Source organism: Nicotiana tabacum, chromosome 5 (assembly GCF_000715075.1).
Source record: "Nicotiana tabacum cultivar K326 chromosome 5, ASM71507v2, whole genome shotgun sequence".
Taxonomy (NCBI): domain Eukaryota; kingdom Viridiplantae; phylum Streptophyta; class Magnoliopsida; order Solanales; family Solanaceae; genus Nicotiana; species Nicotiana tabacum.
In genome coordinates this window covers 107,627,533-107,642,749 of record NC_134084.1, presented here as the reverse complement: position 1 = coordinate 107,642,749, position 15,217 = coordinate 107,627,533, and the positions used below count along the sequence as shown (strand labels likewise).

At 37.1% G+C, this 15,217-nt stretch overlaps 1 protein-coding gene and 1 non-coding gene across 2 annotated transcripts; one reads left to right on the top strand and one right to left on the bottom strand.

Moving 5' to 3' along the window:
- Positions 1–991: 991 nt before the first annotated feature.
- Positions 992–14,773, bottom strand: LOC107807839 (exocyst complex component EXO70A1). Its single transcript, XM_075253930.1, has 11 exons — positions 14,550–14,773; positions 14,274–14,369; positions 8,405–8,610; positions 4,889–5,122; positions 4,229–4,367; positions 3,932–4,144; positions 3,436–3,641; positions 2,604–2,801; positions 2,425–2,524; positions 1,427–1,683; positions 992–1,316 (listed from the first exon to the last, which is right to left on the bottom strand). The coding sequence occupies exons 1-11, from the start codon at positions 14,709–14,711 to the stop codon at positions 1,205–1,207; spliced, it is 1,923 nt and encodes a 640-aa protein (XP_075110031.1). The 5' UTR covers positions 14,712–14,773; the 3' UTR covers positions 992–1,204.
- LOC142181418 (U6 spliceosomal RNA) lies at positions 2,881–2,983 on the top strand. Its single transcript, XR_012710071.1, has one exon. It is a non-coding gene; the product is annotated as a U6 spliceosomal RNA (small nuclear RNA).
- Positions 14,774–15,217: the final 444 nt, after the last annotated feature.

The following is a 15,217-nucleotide window of genomic DNA, read 5'->3' as shown; positions in this document are numbered from 1 at the left end:
TAATATAGAAGAGAAAGAAGAATATAAAAGGAATATTTTTTTGGGTGTAAAAAAATAGCGTAATGAGTTGGAGTTACTTTGTACCATTTTGGTCTTTACACCATTTTGGTGTAAAAAAAATTGTGCAAGGGTTGGAGATGCCCTAAGGAAGGATACTACAAGTACCTAAGAATTATTCTATTTCCCAATTGTTACAATGGTTCCCACATTAAAAGGTAAAAAGTTATTGTACTTGCTTCCCAAAATTTATCTTCAAATTAATATATATATATATATACAATTTTTTTTAATAATATATAGGATACATCTTTAGAAAAAATGGGGCTACCAAAAAGTTGAAGCCCCAAACCATCGTATTAATAGCTTTATAGGACAGCTGACCCTGACCAAGTAGAAGAGAATGTCGATTGCAAGCGCAGTTAGAATGACGGCCCGCACCCAAGAATAGAGCCGAATGCCGAAAGAGGGAGCTGCCCAAGAATGATAAGCAAACACTATGAAGTTCGTAACATCTTGGTATCAGAGTTGGGTTAAGGATTTATATATAAATTTTTTGTTTATTTCACTTATTCTTATATTAAAAAGGTTAAAAATCCTCAAAGGTTTCACTGTCAGCGTTGTTCGAGTTCACTATTTCTCTTATCTGCATTTGGAAATTTGAATTGGGTTAAATTGTTACGGAGAAATCTGATTTGAAGATTTTAGGTGGTTGAAATTTTTGTATTCCATCGCTAGGTTCTTGTGAATAAAGTTATTGAATATTAAGAAAAAAAAGAGTTTCTCTGTTTTGTGACTGTTAGATTCTGTACTTAACTTTCCGCATTACACGAATTTGAAACCCAAACGTTTCATGAATATTAATGTCCAATTGGTCTTCCCTACCCCTGTTAAATTGTGTGAAAAAAATACCATAACATATTTCTAGCAATCACTGATAGCCTTAGCTTGATACAGTTAGGGTCCATTTCTTTTCTGTCAAGAATATATTGTCACTCAAAGTGGGAAATGATTTTATTTCAAATCATGAAAATGATGTGTATAACAAAATAATAATGCATTATACACTTTACACCCCAATTTATTTTATCAACCATGCAAAGAATTGCGAAACAGCAAATCAAAAATTTTGCAGAAAAACTACTCTAATCAACTAAGTATGTTCTTACAGGTTTTCCTTCAGATCTAACAGTCAGTCACCATTTGTTTAAGGTCCTTTCCAGGTTTTTCCTTCAAAAAACTCGGTCAGCATTCGTTCAAGGTCCTCTGGTGTGTATCTGATATACTTTTGGGGATTTTTGCCCCCCTCAATCATCGGCCTAGTTGCATAACATTCAAGAAACTAGTATCAGAAAACATAATCAATTTCGATTTAGGAGTTCCACTATTCTTGTTCAGAGGGAAGTTAAGCTAGTCCAAGAAAGCATACCCGAAACGCTTAATGAAAGACCTGTAGGCAGGCAATAGGACTTCCGCGACTGCTAGCCTTAAAGACTCGCGCAACTCACTGTCAGGAACTGTCCATTGAGATTGCCTTTGATGAATCTCCTCAAATAACATGTTGAAGGTCTTAAACCTATCTTTCACCGTAGACCTAGAGATACCACTGTTGCTACTGGTGACTTCACCTGTAAATGAACCACTCCCAGCTGTAGAAACTCCTTGGACCGAGAGAGTTTGCAGAATCTGCAGCAAGGACCAGCAGGATCGTATAATGTTACTTTGTAACACAGAAAGATAAATATTCAGGACGACGTAAAATGTTGTGATACTCCACATATATCCAACATGTATGACAAGGTTAACTAGAAGGTAACAAAACATTGAAAAAATAGCTAGGGAGCAAGATTTCAGTAGAAGCTTCACGTTGTAAAACACACTATAGATAAAATAAAGTACCAAAATAAGAATAATTACTTCACATAGGAAAATTAGAAAGGTCACGAGAGAAAAGTCTCCACATGGTCCTAACACACCATCTTCCTGAAGAAAAATATCAAAACAGAACTAGAAGTGAACTAATTCTTGATATAATCTTTAAATACTCAAATTTTGAGTTTACTAGTCCAAGTAGTATGCCATTTTTACCATAACTCGCAATACTAATTTATTGAAAACCTCCCTCCCGTAACTTTAGGCACCCTTGTTACAGCTCAGAAGAATGATTAAATGTCTAATTGGAGATCAATTCTCAGAAAAATCACAAGAATTCCATCTTTATCAAAGAATATAAGCTGCATTTTAGAAGCCACAATCATGTTAATATGATGTCTATTTTAGCCTACTAATACCATTACAGGATATTATTTCACAGAAAAGGAGAACTGTAACCTCACAAGCCAAACACTCAGGAGAAAATCTTCCGAAACACCAAAAGAAAGAATTTTGAAAATCGTACTTGTAAAACCACAGAGGTAAAAAGCAAACCTTAGACCAAGAGATCCTCTTGTACTGATTTGCATGCTGCTGGACTACCCTTCTATGTATTTGCACCCAATCATCACCAAGCACATCCTTTGCTTCTGACCTGGACATCACAGAAGGGTTTTTCTAGATTTTTCTAATAAACTAAACAGCTTATTCTCACAATTAATGCTGTAACATACCTGCGAACAGATCTTACAATATAGTGAATATTATTCATCAGAAATAGTTGAGTCAAAGCAGGATCTTTGTATTGCTTAGATTTCCCGTCCAGGTTACTCTGAAGAGCTTGCAGTATCCGTGTGGTTATAACTCCCAACTGGTCCTTGGAATTACCATCATCGGCGTCTCCAAAAAGTTGCTTGAGAGTTGACTGATAGCTGTTCACAGTCAATACATAATATTGAGATACTGCAACACTGTAAACACAATTTGAACTGAAAGAACAAAAAAAAAAGTGTCCTTTCAGGGACATCTGATAAAATTGGAACGATACATAGATGATTACCATGACCCTTGCACAAGGATGACACGCACGAATAGGGGAAAAAAAAGTGAACGTAGAATTACATTTGATCAGATAAACTCATTTTTTCTAAGAAAGGGAAAGTGATGTAATACAAAGAGGAAGGAAAACGAAGATGGAACACAAGACCAGACAGAAAGCAGTGAAGATAAATTTTCAATATAAATTAACTATAGAAGATTGTTCATGAAATGTAATATTGTCATGCTTTAGAAGTGTCCTGGAAAGAACAAGTTCAGAAGGATATGAAGGCACAGAAGATTCATAAGAATAGAAAGTATAAGTAGCTAGTGTTAAAATTCTCTACAATGCACTCTTAAAACATACTTTTAAAAACTATTTAAAGAATGAGATATACAAATCACTTTGAAAATCGATATAATGAATGATCAGCAACAACTACCAGAGTGCAACATATAAAACATTCCTATCTCCCCGATAAAAAATTGGTTATACGGAAAGGATTGGAAAGCATTGTGAAGACTTACTCAAATAAGAATTTAACATAATTGATCACATAGCTAGTTAAAGGATGGACAGTTCCATCAAGAACAGAAGTTTTTGTGGCATCCTTCTCTACGGCTTCTTCAAAATCTACAAAGGTCTCCTGTGCTGTCTCAGCCAAACGATCAGTCAACACTTTAGCAGCTTCTCGCATTTCACTGCAATATTTGCTTCCAAAAACAATATCCATCTGTCACACCAAAAAAATCCCCCTTCCACGGGAAGAAGAACAAAGGGAAATGCCAAAATTAGTATTTTATGTTAAGATACTGATGTAGAAGTCTGCATTAGACCTATTAGTTCCAAAAGCTAGTAAATACATGGTAACTGATAGTTTCTTCAATTTTCCAACTGGTCTAGTCATCACAAGAGTGCTGCTAAGTTAGCAGCAGAAACAATAGGAAGTGTACGTTAAAAGATATGATATTCCAAAAGCAAAAGTAAGGAGACATAGAGATATGAGAGGTCATTTCATCATACCTCTGACTGAAGTTCTCTCATTATCTCATACATATCTAGAAGGACAAATAGCTTTTCAGGCGATCGTTTGCTTTTGGCAATGGCTTCTCCAAAGCTAAGCAGCACTGCAACACTATTTGCAGTAACCTCCGCGAAACATTGATCTCTAAGACTATCCTGACCTTCAAAAATTTGGTCAGAGACTTTCTTCTCTGCAGCAAATAAAAGTTTTACCTGTGTCAAAAGTGATGAATGTTAATAAAAGGGGAAACAGAAAGCAAAGAACAGATCAAAATTGGATGATGACATATGGCTTACGGATATCCGCATGAAGTGAATCCAGTTTCCTATTTTTGCCTCTAAGACTTCCCACTGCATTTTTTGTACATCCTCTTTACCAAGTCTTTCCACACCGAGTTTTCTAAGACTCTGTTCCACGACTGAAGAACGAATTTCCCTGGATACAAACAGGATGTATGGGAAATGAAATTGACATGAGACAGAATGATCCAGGAAGAAAAGCTCTTTTGTCAGTAAAAGATTGTCATAGAGAAATTGATCGAGAAAAAACTCGGAAGTTATCAGTTCGTGAGTTCTCTCTCAAATAAAAAGCCATGGTAATTATTGACAGTACTAGATCACTAGACTAGATAATAGATAGAGCAAAACTAAACAGCATTACATCATAAGATATATTACAAATCAGATATCGCTGATCGGTCCACTAACAAGAAATCTTGGCAATGTACAGATCAGGATACGGCTCCTTTTTATAATCCTATAAATCCACATCAATTGTATGGCTAATCATACAGTAATTCAACCGTATCTGGAAGCAGGCAGGTCTCATGGAACAAAGTTGGCATAATAGTTGCTTTTCAATTCCATAAGCTATTAAACAGATCTCGGTAATTACAATCAACTTCACACATCAAAGTACTTCCTGTAAACATCCTATATTTAGAGGAGATAACTCACTTGTAAATAGTATACAATTGCTGTTGATGGCCGGCTTGAATCATTTGCTGAGCCAACTCATGTAGCAAAGGCAGTATTCTAGGGGGAATGAGTGCTGGAGGGTGGTAAACCACTGTTTCTAAACTTCTTTGGTGCTCTTTCATTCCAGTACCATCACCTTTACTAGGTGATCCTGTAGATGGTCTCAGAGATTGGGGGAGGCAATCAAAAAGACGATCAGGTTCCACAGGTTTACTGCGAACGATACAAGTTAAACTCAAGTTAGTTAACATTAATACTTATCACATAAAAGTTAACTTGAGTTAGTGAACTTAAAAGGTAATTAAAAGAGTTCTAATTGTACATTGATCAAACAAGGGTATATGGTGATTACACAATATGTGCAGGGAGTTTACACAATATAATAGAGGGGGTAACATGGTGATTAAACTAGACATGGAGAAGGCCTATGATAAAATGTCCTGGAAGTTCATCTATGCAGTTCTTAGAAAATTTGGTTTTTCTGAAATCTGGATAGACATCATCAGTAGACTCTTATCAAATGTATGGTATTCAATCATTGTAAATGGAAGTAGGAATGGCTTTTTTACTTCATCTCAAGGCCTCAAACAGGGGGATCCATTGTCACCTTCCTTGTTCATCATTGGATCTGAGGTGTTGTCAAGACTTCTTAACAACCTTAACCACAATGAAAACTTTACTTCCTTCTCCATGAATGTAAATGGCCCTCAAATTAACCATCTGGCTTATGCAGATGATGTGATTATTTTCACCGGGGGAAATACTAAGTCCATCAAACTAGTGATGAAGCAGATCAAGACATATGAGAGGGCCTCAGGCCAAAAGGTGAATGCCGACAAAAGTTTTTTCATCACTGCTCCAAAAACTAGAGCTGGGAGAATTAACAGAATGAGGAAGAAAACGGGTTTTATGGATAAGCAATTCCCCTTTGCATATTTGGGATGTCCTATATATGTAGGAAGGAAGAAACTTTGTTACTTTTGATGATATAGTAGCAAAAGTAATGAGGAAGCTGGCTGGATGGCAAGGTAAGATGTTGTCATATGGGGGTAGCATTACTCTGATCAAGAATGTTCTGCAATCGTTACCAATTTATATCTTATCTGCCATGTCTCCTCCAAAAGGAACTCTAACACTCATCGAAAAACATTTCTCTGGATTCCTATGGGGAACAACAAGAGACAAGAACAATTATCACTGGTGTTCCTGGAAAAACTTGTGTGTACCGAAGGATGAGGGGGGAATTGGTGTCAGAACTATGGAAGAAATCAATAAAGTGTGCAGCATGAAGAGATGGTGGAGGTTTAGGACCAAACCATCTCTATGGGCAGATTTCACCAAAGCCAAATTTTGTATCAGGGCTCATCCCGTGACCAAAAAGTGGGCAGCCGGAAATTCTCACTCATGGAAAAGTCTATTACAAAGTAGAGCGAAAGCTGAAAATAACATTAGGTGGAAGGTTAATTCAGGAGAATGCAGTTTCTGGTGGGACAATTGGACCTATAGAGGAGCTCTGGCAGCAAGGTATCCAAGCAATGGTGGATCATCAAAACTCATGGTAAAAGAGTTCTTCAGTGGGGAGGATTGGAATTGGGAAAAACTAAGAAGACTTCTACCTGAAGAGGAGGTCATTCATATTACAAGCATTAAAATAGGGAGACTCTGAAGATGGAATGTTTTCGAACAAATCAGCTTGGCAATTGATTAGAATGCAGAAACCAAAGAATTCTTTCATCAACAAAATTTGGCATAAGAATGTCCCTTTCAAGATTTCCTTTTTGAGCTGGAGGTTAATTAAGAGAAGGCTACCATTTGATGATATCATTAGCAGATTTGGAAACCAGATGGTTTCTAAGTGTGCATGTTGCACTTCACCCAAATGTGAAACATTACAACATGTTTTCTTTGAAGGGGAAGCTGCAAATCATATCTGGAAGTACTTTGGTACATCACTTGGGGTGCAATTGCAAACTGATTCTATCAATGGGGTTCTCAAGCAGTGGCGGCAAAGGAAACCAAGTAATTTGGTGCATAAATTGATATTGCAAATTACTCCTATAACTATATGTTGGGAGTTGTGGAAAATGAGTACTGCTTGCAAGTATGGTAACAAAAAAAAGTTCCATCACAGGAATATGGAATACCAGGTAGTGTGGAACATTAAGGTTGTAAATAGAACCTTCCCAAACATACAACTACCCACCACATTGGCATCAAATTTGTGACATTGTGGAGAGGTTGAGACCAATTCCGATTTGGAAACAAGTTAGTGGTGCACACCAGAGACTGGTAGAATTAAGATAAACACAGATGGGAGCTACATTAAGGCAACTAGTAATGCTGGTATTGGAGGAATTGCGAGGGACGTAAATGGTAATTTTATTATGGCCTTCTCGATTCCGATAAGGTGTAACAGTAACAACTTTGCTGAAGCCATAGCTGCTAAGTTTGGAGTAGAGTGGTGTATCCAAAATGGTTACAGAAATATTGACTTGGAGATGGATTCGTTGTTGATTGTTGAGATGCTAAGAAAAAGGTCCACCAAGAACAATAAATTGAAGATGGTGATTGAAGAGATTGTACAGAGCCTTGAATTAATCAATGTATATGTCATGCACTGTTTAAGGGAAGCTAACCAGATAGCGGACTCCTTGGCAAAAATGGCCACTTCACAGAATGATGATATTGTCTACCTCTCCTATCATCAATTGCCCAATATTGCAAAAGGCCCTTTTCTACTAGATAAGTGGCAAATGCCTAGTATTAGGATTAGGTATGACAAAGCTAATTTTTTTGTTAGTTAAGTTGTATTAGAAAGAGAAGGGAGATGTCCATACGATCCCTTCTCTACATATTGTTGTGATGGTGCAATAGCAGTCTATCTTGTTGTACTCTGAGGTAAGGCATAGCCCCCCTCATTTTGTAACGCAGCAATATATCACAGCCCAGATTCATGCTGGGAAAGCTTTATTTAAAAAAAAATCAAACAAGGGTATGAAAATATTAGGAAATTCAAACCACAAAGTAAAATGTATGAAAAGATTACAGCAACAACCCAGTGAATCCCACAAGTGGGTTTTGGGGAGGGTTGTGTGTACACAGACCTTACCCCTACTCCTACCCTGGAAAGGTAGAGAAGCCGTTTCCGATAAATCCTCGGCTCAAGAAAGATGAAAAGAAACAGTACAAACAAGCAATATCAACAAAGAGGGCTAGAAAGATAGTAACAACCATCCCAGAGTCAGAAAATGGATGGAAGGAAACACTAGTAACAAGCTATAACAACAGCAAAATACTAAAAAATCGAAGCGAAAGATAATAGGAAAACACTAGCAATTTAAGACAAGAAAAACTACCAGACTAACCCTAAAACCATCGGTACGGAACAAAAATACACTCGCCTACTTACTAACCTTCTATCCTAAATATGAAAAGATTTCAGAAACAAAGAAAAACTGTATGCCAGAAAGAGGAATAAAACATTAAATTACAGACCTATATGAGGTTAGAAGCTGACGAAACTCTTCTTCTAGCTTAAGAACAGACTTTGCCAGTAAATTGGAAGCATGGTTAATCATGCCAATACTACTTTTAAGGCCTTTGGTACTGCTGAAAAATTTGACAATACTCCTTAGCTGATTAACTGCTTCCAGATAACTTTCCAAATCCTCATGTGGTCCTCTCAATATTTTAGCCTCTGTCTGTAAAGTAAAAAAGGGTCATATAAGCTTCAGTATCCATGTCAAGGATTATCCAGGTACACAAAAATTAACAAAAAAATTACTACTAAACAGATGGATTTGTTGCGGAAGCCAAATGTATATAGTGTGAATGAGTCACAATTACTATACCAAAAATTATGTCAGCCACCAAATAAAGCAACAATAAAAGGAACACCAGAATTTACGAGGTTCGGCTAATTTTGCCTACTTCCTCGGACACAACCAATATTTTATTTCACTCCAAAAATAAAAGTGAAATAATACTAAAGAGAGAAGAAGATAAGAAGGCAAATGAGAGGTGTGTTTAAATCCTAAACATTAGGCCTTCTTTTATGGGGAGAAATTCTTCCCAAATTAAGTCTCCCACCGATGTGGGAGTTTGCCATTTTCAACAAATCTCCACCTTGGCAAAATTCCACATCTTCAATTTTCTCTCGGTAACAAATTTTGGTTGTGTCTTCATCTTCAATCTTCAGTGTTCAACAATGTTGATCACATCCAAACAATGTTGAAACTTGACCGCAGTCACCACTTTTGTCAGCATATCAGCAGGATTCTTTGTAGTATGAATTTTCTTCACTGTGACTCCACCTTCTTCTATGATTTCTCGTACGAAATGATACCGAACATCAATGTGTTTCGTCCTTGCATGATAAACTTGGTTCTTCGCTAATTGAATAGCACTTTGACTGTCACAAAAAATTGTGATACTTTTTTGTTCAACGCCAAGCTCTTTTAGCAACCCCTGAAGTCAAATTGCCTCTTTCACAGCCTCTGTAATAGCCATGTACTCCGCCTCTGTTGTAGACAAAGCAACTGTTGACTGCGAAGTAGACTTCCAACTAACTGGTGCCTTTGCAAAAGTAAACACATAACCAGTAGTTGATCTTCGTTTGTCCAGATCACCCGCAAAATCTGAGTCACAATATCCAACTACAGACTGATTGCCTTCCTGCTCAAAAACTAACCCAACATCTACAGTATTGTGAATATACTGTAGAATCCACTTCACAGCTTGTCAATGCTCCTTTCCTGGATTATGCATATATCTGCTATTAACTCCAACAGCTTGTGAAATGTCAGGTCTCGTACAGACCATTGCATACATCAAGCTACCAACAACATTTGCATATGGTACCCTTGACATATACTCCTGTTCAGCTTCATCTTTTGGCGACATAGTAGTACTTAGCTTAAAATGGGGAGCAAGTGGAGTACTAACCGGCTTAGTTTTCTCATCTATGCCAAAACGCTGCAGTACTCTCTTCAAATATTCTTTTTGAGATAAACAGAGTTTCTTTGAACGTCTATCTCTTATTATCTCCATGCCAAGAATTTTCTTTGCCTCACCTAGATCCTTCATCTCGAACTCCTTCTTCAGTTGAATCTTCAACTTATCAATTTCTTCCGAATTCTCGAAAGCTATCAACATATCATCAACATATAGGAGAAGATATACAAAGGAACCATCTTTAAGCTTGCGCAAATACACACATTGATCGTATTTGCTTCTCTTGTACCCTTGCCACAACATAAACTCGTCAAATCGCTTGTACCATTGTCTAGAAGATTGTTTCAATCCGTACAATGATTTTTCAAGTTTGCACACCATATTTTCTTTTCCAGCAACTTTGAATCATTCTGGCTGAGTCATGTAGATTTCCTCCTCCAAGTTTCACATCCATCTGAACTAGTTCCAAATCCAACTGTGCTACCAAAGCCAACATAATTCTAATGGAGGAATGTTTTACAACTAGAGAAAACACTTCATTGTAATCAATTCTCTCCTTTTGAGCATATCCTTTGGCCACCAATCTTGCTTTGTAGCGAACATCTTCTTGGTTAGGAAATCCTTCTTTCTTTGCAAATACCCATTTGCACCCAATTGCTTTCTTTCCCTTCGGGAGATTGGCCAATCTCCATGTATGATTCTGATGGAGGGATTGTATTTCATCATTCATGGCAATCCTCTACTTATCTTCTTTTGAACTTTGGACTACGTCTTTATAAGTGGTAGGAACATCATCAGCTACAATTGAGGCGGCACAAGCAACCGTCTCTATAAGACGAACAGATTTTGTTATTGTCCTTTTTGGCCTGCTAGTTACAATTGATTCAAGTTGTTGTTGAGGTTCCTGAGTTGGAATCTCCCTCTCTAATAGCTCTTCTTCCAGAGGATAATCTTCATTTGTTTCCTCTTCTACTTCTTGTGTACAAGTTGTTGTTGGTTCCTGAGTTGGAATCTCCCTCTCTACTAGCTCTTCTTCCAGAGGATAATCTTCATTTGTTTCCTCCTCTACTTCTTGTGTAGGAAAAATAAATTTTCCCTCAAACTCCACCTGCTTAGAAGCACCCTTATTTTGTTTGGTATCTTCTGTTACCTTATTTATCATAGCAGATTCATCAAAGGTAACATCTCTGCTGAATATTACTTTCTTTGTCATAGCTCATAGGACACCATAAGCGATATCCTTTGACTCCAGAAGTAATCCCCATGAAAATAGCCTTCTTTGCCCTTGGATCCAATTTTGACTCTGTCATATGATAATATGCAATTGAGCCAAACACGTGCAAAGAGTCATAATCTACAGCAGGCTTTCCATACCATTTTTCAAATAGTGTCTTGCCATCAATAGCAGCAGATGGTAAGCGATTAATAAGGTGACATGCATATGTAACTGCCTCAGCCCAAAATTCTTTTCCCAAGCCAGCATTGGACAACATACATCGTACCTTCTCCAGCAAGGTCCGGTTCATACGTTCTGCCACTCCATTCTGTTGTGGTGTATGTCTGACAGTGAAGTGTCGGACGATGCCATCATTTTCACAGACCTTATTAAAATGATCATTTTTGTATTCACCTCCATTGTGTGTGCGAATACACTTGATCCTCCTGCCCTGTTTGATTCTCCACCATCATTTTCCATTTGAGAAAAATTCCCAACACTTCATCTTTGCTCTTCATTGTATACACCCACACTCTTCGGAAAAAATCATCAACAAAGTTTACAAAATAGTGTTTCCCACCCAATGAAGGTGTTTTGGAAGGACTCCAAACATCAGAGTGTACATAATCCAAAATACCTTTAGTATTATGGATCGCTGTACCAAATTTAACCCTTATCTGTTTCCCTTTGACACAATGCTCGCAAAACTCCAAGTTGCAAGCCTTTACTCCTTTTAACAATCCTTGATCTGATAAAGTTTTCAAGGATTTTCCTCCAGCATGTCCCAAGCGCATGTGCCATAGCCTGGTTGCTTCTGCCTCTTTTTCGTCACTGGATGTTACTGTCGCTGTCCCAATAACTATACCACCGCGATAACGGTACATGTTATTGTTCTTCTGATTGGCCTTCATTACCACTAGTGCACCGGAGCATACTCTCATCACTCCATTTTCTGCAATGATTTTGAACCCTTTTGATTCTAGGGCTCCCACAGAAATGAGATTTTTCTTCAAACCCGGTACATATCGAACATCTGTTAATGTTCTGATCATTCTATCATGGTTCCTTAATCGTATTGAACCAATGCCATATGAGGTAAGAGGGTTGTTATCCGTTGTGTGGACGACTCCATATTCTACTTCTTGAAAATTCACGAACCAGTCCATGTTGGGACACATATGATAGCTACAAGCCGAGTCCATCAACCATATGTCTGATAATGTTGATGGCTCTGTTGTAACTAATGAGAAGCCTGAATCATCACCATCAGCTACATTTGAATCCATAATGGCCTTTCCATTGTTATGTTTGGCCTTATTCTTCAACTTCGGACAGTCTTTCTTCCAATGCCCCTTTTCTCGACAAAAGGCACATTCATCTTTGCTGGGTCTAGATTTTGACTTGGATATTCCTTTCTTTGTCCTCGTTTGATTTTGAGGACGATCCCTCACAACCAGTGCTTCTCCTTCTCCGCCCTTCTGTTTTTCTCCTTTTCTTTGTTCATAGCTTTACAAAGCCGAACAAACTTATCTAAGAGAAATTTCGTCATTTCCATGGAGTAGAGTAGTTTCAAGGTGCTCGTACTCATCAGCAAGTGACCCCAACAACATCAAGGCCAAGTTACCATCATCAAAAGTTGTATCCATATTTTGCAAATATGTGATCAACTTATTGAAATTGGTGATATGTTCATTCATCGTGGTACCAGGAACATAGGTGAAGCGAAACAGTCTCTTCTTCATGTACAATTTATTTTGACTGTTTTTCTTCAAAAATTTATCCTCCAGTGCTTTCCATAATTTACTTGCAGAAGTTTCCTTCGTGTATGGATATTTCTGCTCTCTAGCAAGGTAGGATCGAATGGTACCGCAAGCAACACGATTGATAATTCTCCAATTTTCTTCTCCAATAACATCTGGTCTCTTTTCTTCAATAGCAAGATCTAGCCCTTGTTAAAAAAGGACATCTAGAACCTCGCCTTGCTACATCCCAAAATGTCCTGACCCGTCAAAAATTTCTACCGCAAATTTCGCATTTGACACAATTCTTGTCATAAGCGAAGATGTCAATGATGACGTATTGTTGACACTTGATGTAGATTCTTCTTGTTTATTGTCTCCCATCTTTGACACAAATATTATTTAATAGCTGACGACACAAATAAAGATTATTTCCTTTCTGGTGTGGAAGATCAGACTAAGCTGCAACCACAGAGCATACTCAGACAGAACCTTGACTCAGTTACCAAGATAAATCTTTTCTGATGCGGAAGATCAGACTATGCTGCAACCACAGAGCATACTTAGACAGTACCTTGGCTCTGATACCAATTGTTGCGGAAGCCAAATGTATATAGTGTGAATGAGTCACAACTACTATACCAAAAATTATGACAGCCACCAAATAATAAATAAGACAATAAAGCAACAATAAAAGGAACACCAGAATTTACGAGGTTCGGCCAATTTTGCCTACTTCCTCGGACACAACCAATATTTTATTCCACTCCAAAAATACAAGTGAAATAATACTAAAGAGAGAAGATACAAATGCCTTAAGAAGATAAGAAGGCAAATGAGAGGTGTGTTTAAATCATAAACATTAGGCCTTCTTTTATAGGGAGAAATTCTTCCCAAATTAAGTCTCCCACCGATGTGGGAGTTTGCCATTTTCAACAGGATTAGGCTGACTTTTCAATGATTAATTAAAACAGAAGAACAAATCCTCATATTACCAAGGGAATCAACCAATAAACGCACCTTATTTCATATGTAATCCCAATAAAATGAGAACCAATTCGATCACACTATAACGTCAAATAGCTGTCTATATAATTGTTTGCTTACTCATTTACTTGAATTTATATATTGACCCGCATCAACCAATAAACATAGTGTATTTCATAGGCAATCCAAATAAAATCATTTTGAGCATAGGGATGGAAGGCCTAGATGAAGTAATCAACCAATAGGGTAATGCCAAAAATTCAGTCTTTATAGTAAAAGAAGACTTACATTTTCTTGCTTACTCTTTCACTTGAATTGCAACTTTGCTGTCACATTTTTAAATTCAAGTGTATGTATATATACTATGAGTATTCATAGTGCAAGAAGCAAAATGCAAAGCAAATTATACACTAGCATACAAAAGCAAAGTGACAGAAAAAATAAATAAAATTAATCCAAAATGACGAACCTGGCGCGCAAGATCAAATTGAGCCAATATGGACTCAGCAACCTTCAATGTCTTGTCAATGTTCTCGTGTGCTTTCCGAATCGAATGCGTCCTTATCTTTTCCCATCAACAAAAATTTAGAAAACAAAAACAAAAAAATTGACCATTCAATAAATATATAATCAATCACACATGTATATGTAACATATCAAACATCACATGCAGATGAAGCACAAACATTCATTATGTAATGCAAAAATCATTAATCTACACACACACACAAACACACATATTTACCTGAGTGGGACGCATGGCGGTTTCGAGGGCGGAGAGGCGGTGATCAAAGGAGCCGAGAATGGAGATCATATTATCGGTAATGGTTTGGCTCTTGTGCATTGATTCTTTCATGAATTCTGCTCTTTCCTTTAGGTTTTCCATTACCACTGTGTAAGCCGCCATTCTTATCTGATCTGCCTTTAGCTTAATTCGGCGACGAAAATATATATGGAACGAACGTTAATTACATCTCTTTACGAGGAAGAATCACACACGAAAGGGAACTGCGTGGCTTTTTATGATATTTTTATAACTACCCCTAAGTTTTTAATAATTGAAAACGAAACACTCCTTCAGGTTTACAAAATTACAAAAGGTTCTCTTAACTTTTTCATTGAGCGTTTCCAAAGATTGAAAAGTGCAAAAGAATTACCAACTTTTAATTACCATATATTTAAGATATAAGTATAAAAATAGATTAAATATGCATGAAAGATTATATATATAAAAACATAATTAAAACTTATATGGAGGAGTCTTCCAACCAATTGGTCCGTTCCAGGACTATTTTTGGATCTGCTAATTTATACTAGGATTTACTTTGGTTAGAAGAAAGGTATAAAATTATTTCTACTCTTAATATTAGTTTGGGTATCTGCATCATTAACTCAAATGTATTGCATTTTCGA

Excerpts from the sequence above, each read along its gene's own strand:
- LOC107807839 (XM_075253930.1), bottom strand. The coding sequence starts at position 14,711 with ATGGCGGCTTACACAGTGGTAATGGAAAACCTAAAGGAAAGAGCAGAA. Across the intron at positions 14,370-14,549 it reads CCGCCATGCGTCCCACTCAG|ATAAGGACGCATTCGATTCG; the intron begins GTAAATATGTGT and ends TGATGGGAAAAG. Across the intron at positions 1,684-2,424 it reads AGAGGATCTCTTGGTCTAAG|ATTCTGCAAACTCTCTCGGT; the intron begins GTTTGCTTTTTA and ends TCCTTGCTGCAG.